At 33.8% G+C, this 20895-nt stretch overlaps 1 protein-coding gene across 3 annotated transcripts in view; it reads right to left on the minus strand.

Moving 5' to 3' along the window:
* Positions 1–201: 201 nt before the first annotated feature.
* Positions 202–20895, minus strand: part of TNPO1 (transportin 1) — a 98044-nt gene continuing 77350 nt past the window's right edge. For all 3 annotated transcript variants that reach the window (XM_086699131.1, XM_086699114.1, XM_025924917.2), the window contains exons 15-25: positions 19984–20070; positions 19208–19315; positions 18917–19075; positions 18749–18836; positions 16353–16451; positions 16047–16142; positions 13118–13193; positions 12142–12241; positions 9668–9742; positions 8456–8598; positions 202–5951 (exon numbers count right to left, since the gene is read on the minus strand). In XM_086699131.1, the coding sequence (XP_086555257.1) occupies positions 8491–8598; positions 9668–9742; positions 12142–12241; positions 13118–13193; positions 16047–16142; positions 16353–16451; positions 18749–18836; positions 18917–19075; positions 19208–19315; positions 19984–20070 (996 nt within the window). In that variant the 3' untranslated portion in view covers positions 202–5951; positions 8456–8490. The remainder of the gene's footprint in view (positions 5952–8455; positions 8599–9667; positions 9743–12141; positions 12242–13117; positions 13194–16046; positions 16143–16352; positions 16452–18748; positions 18837–18916; positions 19076–19207; positions 19316–19983; positions 20071–20895) is intronic.

Consider the following 20895-nt stretch of genomic DNA (forward strand, 5'->3'; position numbering starts at 1 on the left):
CTATAAAAATAAAAAATACTTCAATTTAAAAATGGTTGCCAAACAAGAGTGCACTATATGTAAGCTAAGAAAAAAACCTGAAACAAACAAAAATCTCCAAACAACAAAAAACAACACAACAAGACTGATCTGGACCCAAAATGGGGGGTAGGGAGGGAAAGAAAGCTCATTTCCTTTCATTAAAAATCAGAGTGAAACATCTATAGTTAAACAACTTTATTAACATAGTCAAGCAGTGATTAACATTCACATCTATTATGTCACATCATACAAATGTAAATACAAAATTACTACAGTACAATATATATTCTCTGCATGATCCAAAATATTTGGTGGCCCCAAAAAACTCTCTTTAAAATTCAGCAGCTTATCAAAAATTAAAACCATATTCTATTTAAAATGAAGATCTGTTAGCACAGAGTTAGACTTCAAGAAATATCAATTTAGTACAGTTTGAGAAGTTGCAGGAGGATCTATTTGAAGGACACATTCTAACATAGTGTGGCAGGTACAGGAAACATCAGATTTAAAGCTTTTAAGCATAACTCATACAACCTAAGTTGTCAGCAGAAAGATCCAGTTATTTATAACTAACGCTAAAACTACTAAATTATTGCACCCAATGTTAACATGAATATTAATTGTAAAACTGCTTTATAATATGAAGTCATTAACCACGTTTAAACATCTCTTCTCACAGATGATCATCTACTAAGTAAAATTAATTATACAGTATTGTCTAATTATTATCTCCATAGAAATCATCCAATCTTAATTTGGTTATATATCCACACAGGAAAACATCAGTAAGGTAATATGGGGAAAGTACAGCGAAACCCCTTTATGAGGCTGGTATTAGGAGGGGACAAACACTGCCTTACAGGCTAACCATGTTATAGTAGGCTTTGAGGAAGATAATTAGACTTGCAAAATAGCTAATTCTGCATAATACCAAGCCATAGTAAAAGAGGATTCTATGGTAGATGAACAAAAATTTCAACAAAAGGGAAAATACTATTTTCCTAATTAGTGATACAGTGCTTGGCAAAAAGATTTGGTTTGGTTTTAAAATGTACAAGAGGTGAGAAAAAAAAAAATCACCATTTTAACTTCCCTTAAAATCATGCATACAGTTTTTTTTAAAAACACAATACATTCTGGGATACAAATCACAATAAACAGTTGCTATTAATTTAAATGTATACCTTAAAATTAACATGTATAAGAATCAGGAATAAAGGTAAAGAATCCTCTACATATAAGTAATACCAATGGGGGAAAGGTCTAAATTAAGACTGAAAAAATTCGTCACAAGTCACCTGGAAAGTGTACAAGTGAATGAAAACTTTTATGCAAAATTTAATTTTAAGAGGCATTGGAAATATCTCCATATTTAATACAGTATGAAGTCTACTAAGTAAGTATACAATGCTCTTGCATGGTATTATTACTAGATGATATTGTTACACAGCTCTTTATCGATCTGATTTTTCACCTAGATTATCCCTTAATCTGAAGACCCTAGTTTTTAAGATTTCAATGCCTACACTTCAGTAACAGTACTAGTAGCAACAGTTAGTGTTTTCCCCCTTGTAATATTTGCAAAAATAACTCAATAAGCAAAGCTGTATTTTAAAGTACTACTAAAGAAGGATTTAAATTGCAGTTACGCATGGTACACTCTTCTCTTGGGAAGAATGTCTTTTGCACCGTTATCTGTTAATACATTCAATATGAATAATATAGATTAATTATATGAAGCAAAAAAACCACTTTTTTCTTTATGGCAAAGGATTTAAAGTTAAATTTAGACTAAAGAGCTTAAGATATAATTAGTTTAATTCTGGCATCTCAGCTATGCAGGGTAATTCAGTACAGGACAAGAAAAACCCCTTTTCCTATCTTGAGGGTTTGGAGAAAAGGAGGACCAAATTGAACTCACTTTCAAGGTAAACCTGCATGCAAAAGGCTTGCCAGGAGGGATCTATACCACCCTAGTCTGCTAGAGTAAGGATTGGAAAATCTGACTAAATGCGAAGATTCTTCATGAAATACACTAAAAAACAAACTAAGTACGATGAACCTTTATAGCATATGTCACCAAAGCAAAAAGGATACAAGAGTATTCACCTGAGATAAAACTTGTATCTGAATATTTCATAACTGAGTAGACAAAGCATTTCAAGAGAGGAAAAGTCAGTTCAAATTATTTTAAAATATACATCTGATCCTATTTTACAATATATGCAATTTAAGCAATTCAGATCAATGAAAAAGTCTTAACAAAAAAAATCACAGTGTTTATCAATATGTTAATTACAAAATGTATGCTACTTCTTTCGTTTTTAAGATGTAATGGCTTGGTTAAGTGTCTTAAAATCTATTCTTCTGAAACCTAACTTGCGTCACAAATCAAGTAGCAATAATGTAAAGCATCAGAACTGGCTCTAAAAGATTATTTACATGTTGATTATTTGGGAAATAACCAACTAAAAAATATAAAAAAGTGATTTTTTTTTACACGGTATGAAGTTATTAAAGAGATTAGACAATACAAAAAGCAAAATTCTTTCCTGAATAAATGAATTCTGTGGCACTAAGTTCACTTGCTAATGAACCGACTACAACACTGAACTGCCAAACATGCATGTAAGTTATATTAAATACACTTTCTGTTTCCAACTTAGGTTGATCAGCAGCTTTTGTTCTGTTAGAATCCTTCAAAGAGAGAAGCTCGAACAGGAAAAAGAAGGCATATATAAAACAGTAAACACTGACCTCCTGAGGTTCCTACAACATAAAAATATTCAAGTAGAAAATCTACATCACTTAGCAGCGGCTATTTCTGTAGTTGAGCACACTAACAGCACTTTAGTGTGGAAGGAGCAGATGAAGTAAGCCGTGCTTTAAGCATGCCAAGAGGCAGAAACACTGGAATGTAACAAAGACAAACACGATTTCATAGACATTCAGTCAACATTCAAAACTATTAAGACTACACCACAAGAATTAAGTTGCTTTATATATATCCCATGATGTATTAAGTTTTATCAGAATAATAAATGCTAAATCAGAGCTTACCTCAAAAGAGAACTTAAATGGCTTCTGCAAATTCCTAGGCTATACTACGTATCTGAAATATAAATTAGGGAGAAACAATAACCTCAAGGGCAGAAAAGCACAAAAAACCCAACCCAATCTCAGGTTGCCAATCATATTTCCTTAATTTGACTATTTTTAAATTAAATTTCCTTTAAATTTAAAACAGGTTAAGTGACTACAAAAATGGGCACACTCCATCTTACATATCTGCTTAATTAAAAACCAATTTTTAATCAAAGAGGTAACAAATCGCTTTTCAGTCAGTGTGGAATCGTCAATCACAGGTCCAGATAATTTTACTGAGGGTTGTTTCTATAGGTTTGTTTTAAAGTGTTTAGGGAAGAATTTTGCCATTTCTTTCAATCTATATTTTACTTCTTCCAGAATACTAAAATATCTCCAACACTAAATTCTAAGAAGTATTTGACAAACTAGACTGTCACTAGGATTTAAGGATAAAATGGCTATACTAATCAGGTTTTGAAGACTGAAGCAAAATTGGAGCTCCCAATGAAGCAAGGTACTAGAAAGCAAAATGCTACATACCCTTTGGATCCAACTTTATAATTAAAAAAACAACAAAAAAACAAACTGGACATTTGTAAAATAGGACTTAATTTTGGGCTCTACAGACTGAAATTTGCAAAGCCAAAGTAGAGGGAAAAAGGTGAAAGAACATGTTTAAAAAAATACACACATATACACACACACGCACGCACACACACACACGCACACACACACAGTAACAAAAACCTTTCTGCATGCTACCATGCATTTGAAGTTGTTTGAAACGGTATTTTTAAATTCACACGCATACAGCTCAAACTTCAGTGCAATGGCTGTATCATTCAACACCTTTAGAAGAACAGAACCATGCAAAGAGGAGCAACTGCTTATAAAAATGGTTATTCAGGATTTATTCTGCAATGCAAAGGTGACAAACTAAAATATAAAAAGGTTGTTATGGCTTAACATTTTTGTTGCAGATTAAATATGCAGCATTGAAAAATGGAAAGGTGTGGCTTCATCTCTGACCAGCAGAGTTAAAAAGAAAAATCTCTCCATTTTCCTTCATCATCATGGGATACACTGTTCAGGCAATCCAAATTAATAAAGACTTGCACTTTCATATGGACACAAGATCAAGTGTACCAGTTAGGTTTTCACATTCACAGTATATAAGAAAATACACATGGAAGGAAAAGTAAAGGGTTAACTTAACAAGGATTTATTCACAGGAATACATGTAAGTAGAGAAAAATAACAGAAAAGCTAAACAAATGAAATGAAGAGGATCCAAACCAACTTTCACTCTGTAGCTTTTTACTTGCACCCTGTGTGCATCTGTCTAGGGCACAGAGGGCCACCAACATGCGCCAATACAGTGTAGGAACCCTGCATTACATCCATTAACTTAAACATCTTTAAGATCATGCTTTGAACAAAAAAAGAAAGCTTAGAAGGCAATATGTTGAGTGGGAATAAACATTGAGATATAGCAATCATGTCTTCAACTTCTACAATTGTCTTTATGTGCCAACTAACATTTATGCAGCCTCTTACAGATCTTTTACCATGTATTTTATGTTTTAGAAGTTTTGATAAAATCACTAGTAGTATATAACCATGCAGAAAGCACATCACACTGACAGCACGGAGGCAAAGATTTTGCACAGGTATATCAGCTTTCCACATTGTGCAGGTTACACACAATACAATATCAATCTTACTCCTAACAAGATCCTAAAAAGATATTTCAAGGCCTAGCTGTAAACTACAGTACTTTATATCTATATTCTTAATAAAAATAAAAAATCCACAAATCTTAAAAAGGAATTTTAAATGCAGGGCTATATTGAATTGGTAAACTGCAACACACACTGGCGCACCAGAGGTAAATGAATACCAATCTCACTCTATGTGATGCAAGCATGCTACTTCCCCACTAATTTAAAGTACTTTCAATCACTATGAGCCAGAATGCATGCCTGAACCTTAAACTGCACTTTAAAAAGAACGTCTTGGCCTAGAAATTAAATCTAATGAAGTACAACCATCAAATTATATCCACTACATTAATGTTTTAATGCAAAATCAAGATGTCAATCTTTAGTTTGATATGCCCAACCCCATTTATTCCTCCCTCCCTGCCCATCCCACAAAGGTAAAAGGAGTGACTCATTTGGCATTTCACAGGGTGCTTCATTGTTTAAATTTGCTTGGTTTTATTTCCAACTTTTTTGGGGTACCTTAAATTGTAACTTCCAAGAACCTGCTTCTACTATGGGTAGGCAAGCTGATTTTAATTCTATTAGCTTCATTTGTGTAGTTCTTCATCAGCATGCAAAAACAAGGCCCCATCATGTGGGAAAATTTATAAAAATCTTTAAATTAAGAAAAAAAAAAAAAAAGCTTTACTGTTTGTAACCCCATTCTTAGGTTTCCTTTATTGTGCGCTATAGAATTTTTCCTCTTTCTTATCCCTATGCATCATTTATGTGGTTCTTGTTTTGGTACAATTCCCCATAATATTCCAGGATGTACTGTTTTGTGAGTAGACTGAATAGGTTTTGTTTTTTTTTTTTTTTGTTTTGTTTTGTTTTTTGTTTTTGCTTCTTCACATCCAGTGCGGAGTTGTAATTGGAGACAGATTTCCACCCACAAAGGCTCCAGATGTTAAAACGTTTCCCAACATCGACTTAATACAGTGACGGCAACACCTCCCTCCCGCCCCTCCCAGTAGGGTTGGGATTGTACTGTATTCCCTACTGGTTTACCCTTCCCCCCTGTAAAGGGTAACATTTTCCCTGGGTGCAGAGGCTCCCTCATAGTCTCCAAGACTGAAGGACCTATAAGAAAAGAAAACAATTTTATATTTTAACAACTGTTTCTTTTAAAGCCAGTGAAACACATAACTAATCAAGTGAGAGCGCTACTTCTAACTACAGAAAATGACAAACAGGATAAATTGTCTAAGATCATGCCAGTAGTCAATGATAACCCATGTCACTGCCTTCTCCTATGGCTTTCAACTGTCATCTGCATCAGGTATGAGAAGTGACACCAAGCTGAAGACATGCAGAGAGGTGTGGAACACCTCATATAGATGAAATTTAGATGGACATCTTGTAGGATGCTATCAATCTAATTCTTTAACCCCCTTTGCACAATGGGCCCCAATGGGAATCGGTTATTCCACATGTAACAAGTTGCCTTACCTTCTTCAAAGTCAAATAACACTTGCTTTAAAATAATTCTTTCCTCAGTGATAATGAATACATGATCTTTTTTTGGGGCCACTATGCCCAATATTATGCACATGAAAATCCAATCCATGAAAAAATAAAGAAGAATTACTTATTTTTGGTTGTCTGATGTCTTAGGAGGCCCTAATGGTGTTTGAACTGTACTAAGGTTACTACATTCAGCAAATACCAGAAAGTAAGTTTTAACACCTGCCTCCTTGATGTTCCTTATTAATAATTCTTCGGGCCCTATCTTGCTCAGTCATTTCCTATGTTCTCAGACCTCTTGATTTTCCTATTAAAGACACTAGCAGTTTTAACGATAAGCACACTGAGAAATAAAACAGATTCCTAGGAGATTGTAACCAGTGCCTGACAGTGGTCTTCACAACAAAAATCTACTAACCACTCGTACCAAACACTGGACATTTATTATGAAGACTGATGTAAATTCAGGGTGTGATTAGCCCATCTGTGGAGAAGTACATGCAACACCTTTTCTCTGCCTCTGAAAAAAGGGAACATTATAAAAAAGGCAGGAATAAAGATACTGATCCACTTTTATCTCTAATTAGATAACGAATACTTTCGTCATACATTGTCTTAGAGTAAATCAACTCAGTTAATTCCTAATTGGTGACAGGACAGAGATCACAGAAGATATTAAATCTGAAAAGTCTTTGCTAAAGATTCAGCTCACTGTTCTATTTTTCAACCCTTGATGTTAAGAATCATTCTCATCTAGGGGCGCCTGGGTGGCGCAGTCGGTTAAGCATCCGACTTCAACCAGGTCACGATCTCGCAGTCCGGGAGTTCGAGCCCCGTGTCAGGCTCTGGGCTGATGGCTCAGAGCCTGGAGCCTGTTTCTGATTCTGTGTCTCCCTCTCTCTCTCTGCCCCTCCCCCGTTCATGCTCTGTCTCTGTCCCAAAAATAAATAAACGTTGAAAAAAAAATTAAAAAAAAAAATAAAGTGTTAAAAGAATCATTCTCATCTATTACATTTTCACGATTTAACATAAAGTGAATTACGCACTTTTCCAAAATGCTAAAGCCACAAAATAGCCCCAAGGACTCAAAACTACAGGGGGATAAGATGCATACAGGGCTCTGAGATATTCCAGAGACTACAAGTCCATTTCTACTGCCCTGCAGCTTTGACAACTTGGAAGCTGAAATCTTTCCAGGTTTAAAATCTAGTTCAAAGTAAACAAGCAAGTCGACAAAAACTCCCAACAGAAAAGGTGACTGAAGTTGGTGGACATCTTCTGGACACCAGTGAGTATACTCCTTGGCCCTCCAGTCAAATATGTCTCAGTTCATGTTCAACACCTAAAGAAGGGTATTCTCGTTCCCTGTACTGATCCATATTCCTAACATTTAGTGAGCCAACTTAGTGTGTTAAGCAATATACACTAAGTTCTGGCATCACATACAGTTAACTACTTAATCTTCAAAATAACTCAATGATGGAACTGAAGCTAAGAGATCAGGATTAGTTCTACATAAGTAAAGAAAAACTCGAGGAACAAGAGTCCAAATGGACTTACCCCTCTACCACCCCAAAGCGAAATACACTCTTCCATTGTCCATTTTAAAACAGTGCTGGTCACATGGCAGGTGCTCCGTAAAATACAACCTTGAAAAATGAATATTAAATATTCCTATCTACTGAGCCCTACACTAGTTCCAATTCTAGTGGGCTTTTCCCTGAAGCTCACAACCACAGAAGTCCTTCATATATCACAGACGATAAATTCATTACTTCAAAATCATTTCTACCCTGTGCCAAAGTGAATGTGGGGAGAATTCTTACAGGGCAAAAAATTTAAGAAGGATTACTATGTCGAGTAGTCTAACTAGCATACCAACTTAGATTTCCTTCTACTCAGGACTGAAAGTAAAATCATGCATTTTGTTAACCCTTGCTGGTCAGTTAAAAAAAAAAATTCTCTAGCCTTAAGGATTTTAAATTTCAAGTCTAATATAGCTTAAGAATGTTTTACTCAACCTCTGTAGAAAAACATATAGCTTTAATTTCACTCAGTAGGTTTAGATTGCAGACCTAAGTTTCTTCACCCTGAAAAACTCAAAACTTCTTACAACTTACCCCTAATTATGGGACTGCAGCTTAAGTGTATGAGATTAAACACCATAAAAAGCTGCAAGACGCTCTTTTAAGGGAAGCGGAAACTGGTCAGAGAAACGCCTCCAATTTTCATCCCCAACTTGATTTTTAAATCCATGAAGGATCTGCAAAAAGTGAAAAAAAATCATTAATTTATCACTAACAAGAGAAAAACTCCAATCTTTTTAAAAAATTTTATCCATTTTAAAGCAGTGGTTCTCAAACTTTGTTGGTGTATCCTGTCTAAAAGCACCTCATAAAAGGGGCACCTGGGTGGCTCAGTTGGTTAAGCACCCGACTTCAGCTCAGGTCATGATCTCACAGTTTCTGAGTTTGAGCCCCGTGTTGGGCTCTGTGCTGACAGCTCACAGCCTGGAGCCTGCTTCAGATTGTCTCTCTCTCTCTCTCTCTCTCTCAATCTCTCTCTGCCCCTTCCCCATTCCCGCTGTCTCTGTCTCTCAAATAAACATTAAAAAAATAATAAAAAATAAAAGCACCACATAAATTTGGCTTTGGAAAGTTTAGATAGAATTCAGCAAGTGACCTAGTAAGAGATATATACTAAATAAACTCTGACCTAATACAAGAAAGTACAGAACTCAATCAAGGGATAAAATTCCTATGCACATTAAGTTTTTTCAAATTGAAAATATATAAATTTTTGGGTTCACATCTGCAACCACAGTTCACTAATTGCAGTAATAGGTGATTCAAATGTGTAACACTGTATTTCTTATTTTGTTAATGGTTGAGTACTGACTGGAGTTGATCCAGAGGGACACTACCAGAACAACTATATAGATTTAATCCCTGTGTAAAACACTTAAAATTTACATTTAATCCCTGTGTAAAACACTTAAAATTTACTTTGTTCAACAGTTTATACTTCAAATCTCAGTCAGTCATCTTTGAAAATATATGCTGTTTTGTACAGGTGGGATAGGGGGACCACATGAAATCAGTGGTAATGCTTCAGAAAATATTTTTGAAGTGCGTACTCTATTGAGTCACTGCTATACCTTAAGAAAAGATCAAGCCAACTTTTTTGCCAAGACCAAAGGTTATATGGTCTACCAATCAATACGGATTCAAAGAGTCCAAGTTTCATATGAAATATAAAAGTAATTTAAACTTTCCAACCAGGATTGTAACAGTCCCAAGGTATCTACCATAAAAACTTTTTAGTTACCTTACCTTACAGAACATGTCTCTCAGATCATCTTTTGGGTTAATCCACGATGCAACAGCATCACAAAAAAATATAAAATCCTGTAACAAGCAGGAAACACATCTTAGATTGTTATTTGTCAAACACACCTATCACGACCAAATCCTACCTCAAGTTTTTTTATGATAAGGAATTATAAAGGATTACTTAATGGGTATCCCTATTATTCCACCATCGAGGAACCTCTACTCATTCAGTTTATATTGGAATGTAATGCCCCTTTGTATTAGATTTCCTATTCCAAAACCCCAGTCTAATAAGCATCAACAATGGACTGAAAATATTAAATGAACACCATTTTAAAAACCTTCATTCAATGAATTAAATATATAAATTGGGGTGCCTGGATGGCTCAGTCAGTTAAGCATCCAACTCGATTTAGGCTCAGGTCATAACCTCATGGTTCATGTGATTGAGTCCTACACTAGGCTCTGCATGGACAGTGTGCAGCCTGCTTAGGATTCTCTCTCCCCCTCTCTCTCTCAAAATAAATAAATAAACTGGAGTAAAAAAAAAAAAGGGGAAATACATAAATTCAATAATCTTACAGTTCTGACTGGCCTAGAAATAATTTAAAGCTAGCTAAGTAGAAGCCAAATAAGCTTGGGAGTATAGGAATTAACAGATCTAAACTTCAGGTTGAAACTTAAAATGACCAAAAGTTAGAAGAAAAACTAATTATATATCAAGTTATAATACCCAATCCAACCTAACCCAACCCAAGCAAAAAAGAATATCCAATGCTCTATTATTTGAAAGATAATTGGGTTATTCTCACTATGAAAACAAGGTGACAAAAGGTATAGGCTTTAAATGTTTCATTTAAGTATTTTTCAATCTTGACTAGCATACTTCAACAGCAGTTCAATATATAGCATTTAAGATATTGCTTATGTTCTGATGTCAACTATTTAAAATTCTGCTATTAAATTCAGGGCACTTTCTTAAATTTCAAAATTTACCGACTGAAATATGTGCATAAAACACATATTTAAGCAAATAAAATTCCATGTGCCTGAGGATCTGTTTTATTAGAATTATGATTCCTTGTCTTCCAAATATCACTCTGTTGTTAAAAATTTAAACATAAAAAATAAACCTTAAGATATTTTCTTTTAACCACATATAAGTGAAGAATGTAAAAAGCAGAGATTTCTACCAGCTCTTAAACTGGCAGTGATTTCATGACCACATACATATGTGTTAGTTTTAAGGTCTTAAAATGTGAATTCAAAACCAAACAAAAACAACAAAATTCTGATGGGAAAATGTTTCTTTGTAATGTAGTATACATCATATAACTCTAAACACATTAAAGATGACATAAAGTTCTTTGGTATTGAGGGGAAAAACCCCAAAAAACAAAAAAATAACCAGAAACTTAATGCCAGGAGGTTATTTTGTAAGTAGGGACCATTTCCAAAAATAGTACAGGCTTATTTTAATACTAGGTTATTGTTTTATGAATGAGAAATTAGTCAAAAGATTTTTTTCCATTTCTAACTTTTCAATGCTGATCACCTATATCAATTTGAATCTTATAAACTTGTAATTCACATAATGTTTCTAAACTTGAACTAACAAACAACAGTCATTAACACAAGACAGGAAATATCAAAAAGTGTTAATTAAAAGATGTTCAAAGCATGTTATCTCTTGGAAATGAAAGGGTATTTTCTTGAAAACCCCTCCCATACTTTTCCTTACAATTCATCTGTTGAGGAACCTGGGATACTTAACCTAGAATTCTACAGCCTGCATTTTGTTAATTTCATACACGTGGTGTCAATCAACACATTCCTGTTTTGTGTCTTGCAAATTGACACTTGGGTCCCGAAGTTATCAGACTCATATCTTATACTTTTGCCAAATAATTTTTTTAAATGCTAAAAATATCTAGATATTATATAAAACTAAGATAAGAAACAAAATAATGAATAAATCATAAGCTCTCCAAGTTAAAGCAGTTTTAATGGCTAATTCACTATTCTCTTTTGTTCACTACTGAATTTCTAAGTTTAATTGTAAATAACAGAAAGAGTAACCTACTCTTAAGAAAGAGTAACCTAAACTATTTGGGTCACTGTTAAGGGTAGGTATCTGCAAACTCAACAAACTGATATTCAATGATAGGAGGCACGTACAAAGTGGACGTAGATGAAAGATGCTTTGGCTTAATTTGAGACAAGAATCTGACTTTATTACCTCAATCTATTTATTTCATAAAAAAAAGATTTAAGAAATCACAAACAAGCATTACCATTTCAAGATATTAAGAAATAACACATCTTTTTAAAAACATAATTTGTTTTCAGTACCTTTGAAAATATATGTAATATATGGTATGTTTTCATGATTTAAAGCTTTAAAACAGGTGACCCTTTAAAAAGTTTCATTACTCAGAATATTAAAAGTTAAAAAATCTTTATGAACATCTTACTTGGATTACTCCACTGGGATTCACACTGATCATGGTACAAATCCCACGAAATGCTGAATCCTTTTCCTCATTGTCCCTTATGTTTCTCAGAGAAGTGCACCTATTAAATTATAGAATTGAGTTTAGCATTTAAGTAAAAAGCAGGTTCAATCACAATACTAATGGACAGTATTTAATGGAATAAGCAGCACAGTATAATGTTTATATTCAAAGAATTTTCATAAAGTTTAAGTTTCTCATACTTCCTGCATGTTGGGCCCATCTAATCTCAGTATAGTGGAAACCTCGAAATTCACATTTTCTTATTAATAGATTGCATCTATAAAATGGACAGTTGGTTTTTAATCCCCCGTTTAACTATTAAGGAGGGTGAGCCAAGAGTAAATTATTAATTTTTAAAACTGTATTATGACTTGTATTCCATTAAACACTACTAAAAATGACTTGAATTGAAAGATTATCAATCGAAAGAAGCAGAACATAGGATATACTGCCACAATATAAACTATTATTATACAACTTATGGTGTAGATGTTTATCTTTAACATTAACAAGCAAATAAGGTTTTTATACATAACGTAATTTAAACATGTATTTCTTAATGCAATCCAAGTTTTCAAATTAATTCTAAAAAACAATGCAAAAACCTAAATTTATAGAATTTGCATGCATCTTTATTTTACTGGTGGATATTTAAATGCTTTTCATGTATAATCAAGCTTTTTAACACAGCAAGCATGTGACAATCTTATCCCATGCATCAATTAGTCGTTAGCCACAACATAAAAATAAATATACATGACGATGCTACTGAAAAACCTCACAAACCTGATAGGACAAGATTAGTCACATGGTTGGCAATGATTAAGGATTGTGATTTTTGTAACCAACTGAAAATATATCTAAAAGTGAGATAGAAAGAGAAAGAAAGAGTGAAGAAAAATGAATTAAAAAAAAAAGATTGAATAATACACACCAGGGTCTTATAAACTGCTGTAGCATGGGGGCCACCTCTTGAGGACAAACGTAACCAAGACGACCAATTGTTATTGCTAAGGTAACGCAATCACGGTTATACACCACCAAACGCCAACCAAGACATGAGCAAATGAGGGGGAAGGAGAAAAAATAAAGAAAAAACAACAAATAACTCAGAAACAGAAACCAACAGAATTTGTGTATGATAATAAACATAAGATTTCACCAGTGCTGTTTATTACCACCCCCTAAAGTAAGGGGCAGCAACATATATGGCATACTCTTGGAAAAAGGAAAACGAAAGGAATTAAAAAAAACTTTAAAGATTGAGAGAACACCAAAAACCAGGATGAATTGCTTTTCTCGCTCAATCAAGTGTGAAGACATTCTGTTAATAAAACGATGAGCGATTAAATAGATGGATTTAGAGATTCTCCATTCAAGGCCAGTTGAAATTTCAGAATTTAATAATGAAATCTATGTTTTTCCCCCAAGAAATATTAGTAAATGTGAAAGATTACATTTCTGAATTGTTCACTCAAACACAGTTCTCAGAAGTTAAAACAGTTAAAATTTCTTTACTTCTCTATGTCTTTTTAAATAAGTGATTTCCAATCTTTGAAAATCGAGGAACTTAATTCCAATTTAGGTAGATTTTTTTGTCTGTTAAGATTTCTAAAACCAGTGGACTGATAGCAAATTGCCATATTGCCTAATTTCAAATCAGTGGTCAAATTTTAGGTTTTGCAGTAATGCACTAAATGAAGGAACTGGAAAACTGCTGTGTTGTGTCAAATCCCATTCCAATAATCCTCTGATGGTGATAATGGTAACAACTCAGATAATAGCCCACTATTTTCAAACCGTATTTGACAGGAAGGAAATTGATAGTCCACTGTAATGAGGTGATATGTGGACAAAAGGAATAAACAAATAATCTGTCTTTGCTATAAAAGGCAATAGCACAAAATAGATAAGACATCATACTGATTACATGCTAATATTTTACTTAAAAAAAAAATTTCAAAGTGGGAATTACTCAAACATATTCACCATCAAAATTCAGGAAGTCCTTAAACTTACAAAGAGCTAAAAGAAGTGCAACTCAGAACTGCATTCTGCAATTCAAAGGTACATACATATAAATACATTTATACACAACGGGAAAAAAAATACAAACAGAAAACAAACCATAAGGTGCTTTAATGGTGTTCTCTCAAAAACTTACAGGTTAACCTTTCATAAAAAAAGGGTGGGGGGGGGTAAAGAAAAATGTTTAAGGATTACTTGAAGCAAACTACACAGATAATACTAAAATCCAGCAGATTCATAATGAAGCAAGAGAAAGAAAACCTATGTTCAAAAGACACAAACTATGCAACATTCTCATTAAACAGGCAAGTATGAACGATCCAATGAAACATGCGATAAAGCAGATGATGGTCCATTGAGAAAGTTCAGTGTAGGATATACTAATTGGAAAAAGAGCAAATAACGGCATACACTAAGGAATTGGCTTTATGAAATATTAAGAAAATGGTAATTAAATTGCTAAAATCTATTGACCTCAGTCATTGACAGTGGTTTTAATAATTAGCCCCTGCTCTTTGGATAAGGAATAATGGAAACATTTTCTGCAGCCATTTGTGATAAAATGAATCCACTGAATCTCTTATCAATTTAAGCTATCAACTTCATGAGCATAATCAACTACTTTTTGGTTTACTTAGAGTAGAATCATACTTAGAACATAAACTTATAATAAAGCCAATTTGTAAATGGAGCTGTAACAAATTCACAAGCTGATATCCCACAAGAAACTTTAATATACATTACATTCAACATTTATTTGCTGTTATGCATTCACATTTAAAAATAAATAGGAAGTTTCTTTAGGTTCAACAGTAATTTTATAATGGTAAGTGTTCCAAATCTGAATGTCATGTATAGGTACTGCATTCTAAAGATAAAAACCCGACAAGATTTCATAACCATCCTAATACATACATTTTTGTACTTTACAGCAAGAAAAATCTAATTCGCTTTATAAAATAAACAGTACCCATACAGCCAAACAGCTATATAACTGTTTCATAATTGAAAGATTTCCTTCCATACCAATAAACATATAAATTTTCATCACATTAAAATATAAGCTTTCTATAATTAAAACATATAAAGTTAAAATGCCTTTGAAAACAAATTTCCTTATTTAGAAAACCTTATTTTAATCTTTGTCCAGTATTTCGGTAAAACCCTCACTGGCTATATTTATTCAAATTATCTTAGGTATATAAAAGAAAAGGATGTGCCTGATTGAAAATAAAATTTACACCTTTTATCACTATTAGCAAAAATTAGGGAGGGTGGGAAAAAAAAATCACCCAGAAATGTGTTCTATAGTATGGAAGGTACTCTTTAGTATCAACATGCTCTCTATAAATGCAAAAGAGAAACAAGCCTCCTGAATAAAAATCCTACAAGGTACTGCCTAAGTTCTCAATTTGAAGGAAAATATACAATAAAATACAAAATACACATGCCATTGTTAACCAGTTAGCCACTACTACAGTGAAGGATATTTTTGGCCACATTTTTATAGATTAAAAAGAAAAATTACTTCCCAGCTGCCAGATACTCTCTGAATTAATGTAAAATTAAAATTCATACTGTTCAGTAGTTATTTTAGCTGGGGTCCATTTTAGGGAGTATTAAAACACACAGAATAGGAGAGAAGTGTTTTTCAAAGTCTCTGAAAACTGGTTATGGAATACAGTTAAAACAGTACGTATCATTACGGAGAATCTAAAATAGCTCTTACTAATAAGCTGGGTTTCTAAAGCTAGCTTTGCTTTGGTTTCTCTACGCATCTTAACCTTAAAGGCAAATAATTTTCTCTTCACCATAACAGTTCAGTCATATGGTACCTGTATTCTCTAACAACGTCTTTGGTGTGTTGGGTCTGTTAATGATTTCTACAAGCTGGTGCAACACCATAGGAATATAAGGCTGCATCTCTATACCTAAATCATCCCCAAAAGAGAAAACAAAAAAGAAAAATTTGAATGTTAAAATATCAATGGAAAATACTTTGCTCCCTCTATTCACTGTGACACAAGTTAATAATAAATATATGTATATAAAATTCATTTAAATTATAAAGAAAAAGCAATTCTAAATATACTAAGGCATCTAACAATTTATACAGTGCTTAAAGGGGAAAAAGATCTTACCCATTTGAATGGAGATTTCTCCAATTGCCCATGTGGCATTATTGCAGACTGAAATGAACTCTGGATTTAGGTTGGTTCCCAGTATAGGCATGAAATCAGCTAGAAAAAAAATTTTTTAACAACTATGTAGTAAACTTCTCAACAGTAGTGTACTGTGCTTTAAAGGCAATCTACTAGGTGGAAACTGAAATCTAGGCAAGAAATAATTTCTAAAAGGTATGGAGAGCATTTATTTTAAGAAAGTGAAAGGGGCATTGACCTTTCTATGAAGTAGAAGAGGAAACAGAAGTTTTGGTCTATTTGCGATATTATTAAAAAAAGAGTTGGTCAAGAAATCTCTCATCATGAGACAGAAAATTCAAATTAAAAATGAGGAAAACATGATACAGCTTTCTTCAAAGTTCATTTTTCACACACACAAATTTTTTTTTTTCTTTACATCAATGGTTTTGGCTTTTAAAGTAACTTTCACCTTAGTGCTCAGATTATAGTCTCTAAATATCATTTTCCACTGAAAGGAATAAAGGCTATCAGAGAAACATCTCATTGCAGGCTGAAGGCAGGAAATGTACAAAACAAGCCTGGACTATTTTGTCATACCAGGAAGGACTAAGGAGCCCATCTGATTAAGCTCCCACTGCCAGTGGTAGGACAATTTGAGCATCATGAATTCATACTGACACTCAAAAAAGAACCAAACACAAACAAAAACTAAACTCTGAAACACAATATAGATACCTGTGGAAGATGCTGGGAATCAATTCATTATTTTGAAAACTGGTAAACAAAGAGAAAGAATCAAGTAATTATCCTGCCTCCCCTATAAGGTTTGTATCTCTCGGTAATAAATATACTGGTATGAAAAAGGACTCTATGTCCGTATTCTCACTATTAAATGAAGAATTAGAGTATCATCCTTTTTTTAAACCCCCAATAAACTCATGGATTTGAGACAGTGTTTCTAAATCTCAGTAATACCAATCATTTGGTCCAGATCATTCTGCTGTGGGGCAAGGGGTGGGAGGGGTCGTGGCAGGGGTGAGGGGCTGGTGAGGGGCAGGGCACTGTTATCATGCATTGTATGATGTTTATCAACATCATTTGCCTCTACCTACTAGGTATCAGTAACACACCCCCAGTGGAAAACAAAATGTCTCCAGACACTACCAAATGTTTGGGAGGGTCGGGGGTGTCAAAATTGCCCCTGCTTGAGAAACCCTAACCTAGAAAACAATCATAGCCGATAACACAGAGAGAGAGAGGGAGAGAGAGAGAGAAAGATAACTAGACATGGTGTACCTCCCGAAGCAGATACACATCTATATACTCTTAAAAAAAAAAGAAATGAAACCCTTCATACAAGTTTAAATTCATAAAAACTAAATCAGGTGGTAAATATCTGTAGAACAAGCTTTCCATAAAACAAGAATTGATTACACTTTCATTTAGAGTAATTAGGCTTAAACTTGAGGGTTTAATACAGAATATTATTCAAAGTTCAGAAATATAGTTGTTATTCAAAAGCACAACTGGGAATTGGACGAAGCTGGTTAAAGGCTACAAACTTCCAATTGTAAGATAGCAGATCTTAAGAGTTCTCAGTAAGAAAAAAAAAATCTTTAACTATATTAAGGCGATGGATGTTAACTAAACTTACTGTGATTTTGCAAATATACATTTGAAATATACCTATTTCAAATCATTATGTCGTACACCTGAAAGTTATACAATGTTATATGTCAATTATATCTCAATAAAACTGGGGGGGGGGGGGAATGCCAAAAAAACCCCCAAAAAGTGTATCATAAATATTATTCAAAACATTGGGATACAGAAATGAAAGAAAACCCAAAACCCATTTAATCCATGATTTTGATAGTCAAGTCATAGTTGATGTTATTTAAGGAATCCTTTATTATCATCACAAAAGGTTAAGACAAATGCTATCCTACTAAAATAAAAACAAATCATTATTTACTTTTGACGTAAACCGTTTGAAAAGTTCCCTAGGATATCCGAGAAAGTACACTGTTTTATCATGAGAAAACCTGATTGTTATTATTTTTGATTACCTCTAATCCAAAAAGAGGCTATTCAAAAATTATCCATAAACTGGCATACAGTCCCAAGGCTTCACAGGTGGCATGTCCTTTATACTAAATATTTTTCCAGCTTTTCTCCAGTCACACAAGTGCCTAATGAGCTGCTGTAGTTGATGATGAATTCAAAGGAGCAAGGGGGTTCCCATCCCACCTGCTTCACTCAGAGCACCTTTTACCAGTAAAATGCATGTTTATGAATGTTGGGATTCCATGACATTTCAGTTTAATACAAAAACATAGCTTATGTAAAACTATTGTTAAAAATCACATCACAGCAGTAGAAAATATTCATACCTATACAAGGCTTAACATGCTGAAAGCAAGCTTTCGTCAGGTCACCTAAGAGGGCGAAGGAACTCTGTCGAACTTCTGGCATTTTATCCTACAAAGAATAAGAAGATATTAACCCCAATGTAACACAGAGAATCAGGTCTTAATTAATTTTAATTTAACGAGTCTCACCTGCATGCACTGATACATTAGTGTTAGAATGTTACTTCGGGCTACCAGCTGTTCAATGTTGCCTCCAAGTCCTTCAGCCAGGCCACTGAGTAAATCAAGAGCCACTATCATAAAATCTTTATCTGGAGCCTCATACTGATCTGGTTGAGCATTGTTCAGCTGAAATTAGACAAAGTTTTAAAAGACTTACTTAGAATCAATTACATGAAAAAAATGTGTATACATTATGCCTATCCATAGAAAAATGTTTATGATGCCCGGAGGGCAGATAGAAGTATTTTTTAAAAATACCATGGCTTGTGCAAGAGTCTTCTGTACGAGGTTCACACAACGCTGGTACACAGGTTCACAGTATGGAAGGAAACCAGACTGCAGGGCTGTGGCAACTGAAGATAGGCACTAGAAAGAATAAAGTACAGAAGTAAATTTCTGGGTACCATAAAATTATGATAAATGCTTTAGGAGTGTACTCGGTATAATTCTGGTCATTTATTAGCCTGCTCTACTATTCTATAATTAGCAGGTTATCTTTTCAAACCCCTCTTTTGGATGCCAGCCATGGCTTTAAGTTTGCTGCTGGTAAGGGGAAGCCCCCCTCCCCACCCATCAACCAATCAATCAATAAATATCAAACCTCAAGCCGGTCAGAAAGGGTATGAAGTAAAGTCCCTCCTATTAGCACCAAGTCCCAATGCTACTTCACCTAAGTCTGAGTATGTGTGTATATACATTACATTAACACATAAAATAATTTGAACTATATTATCATGGTATAGCTCTGTATCCATACAAAGAAATGTAGCTAAATTCACATGACATATATATATATATATATATGCTGATGTGGTAGGATCCATTACGCTTTTTCTATTTAACAGTATTTCTTAGTACGGTTGTAACATAATTAAAGTAAGAGCAGTTACATACTTATTCAGCATTTTAACAAATGGTTCAGAATGCAAACGTATTAACATTTTACTTATCACGTACACTCAACACTTCATATTTAGACATGTTGTTTTTGCTGAAACACTACTATTAGAGTAATGGTTGCCAGCTTAGCATACCTCTAGTAAAGGGAAGAGATCTTTATCTTCATCCTTTAACATGTTCCATTTCTGGATCAGTGGAGGCATTAGCATCTGAATATATTCCTATTTATAATGATGAAAAACACACAAAGCTCCACTATCATATGTAAATAAGTCCATTTTGGGTCTATGAAAATTAAAATCCACTTAGAGTAATTGTGTAAAATCATTACAGAATGCCTTGTAAGATTGAGTCTGTTCCTCTTAGCACCTTTAAAATTTTTACTTTCTGCCTTATCTTTTAATTTATATAATCTTACTCTATTCTTAAGTCATCTTCTATCCTTCTTGAAATAAAATACACCACTACAGAAAAATCCTTTGATCAAAATAAGGGATAATTCCTGTAAATTTTATTCTGAATTTTTTTAGTTCTGGAACTTGCAACATGTAATATGGCTCTTGCTGTACAGCATGTTATAAATGATACGTAAACTTAGAGGCATTTGTAGAAAAAGATCGACAGTCATTTACGTGTCTTTTTTAAACGTTAGAATCCATAAACAGCTAAATACTAAATAAACAATAGTGATCATGTAAACAAGAGGCACAGATTCTAAAGGCTCTAAGACATTCAGAGAAACACTCCCCACGCCCCAGCACACAAAGCAAAACCAACATCAAAGCAAACCCATGAACCAAGTGTCTTGCACCGTTTTAAGTATAACTTATAAACACAGACAATTTCTCAAGACTTCTTATATAGCAATCATAAAGATGTAATCTATTCTTCTGCTGGGAATTTTGAGCTATAATGAAATTCTATTATTTTAATCCTATTTAAACAAATCCAATTCCATCACCTTCTTCTTAACACTACTAGAAACAAGAGTTTGGATTCTTAGCCAAACATACCTCCTCTTCTATACTGCTATTTAGCATTTTTAA

The sequence above is a fragment of the Puma concolor genome, chromosome A1 (assembly GCF_028749965.1).
Source record: "Puma concolor isolate L17-30 chromosome A1, mPumCon1.1.hap2, whole genome shotgun sequence".
NCBI lineage: Eukaryota > Metazoa > Chordata > Mammalia > Carnivora > Felidae > Puma > Puma concolor.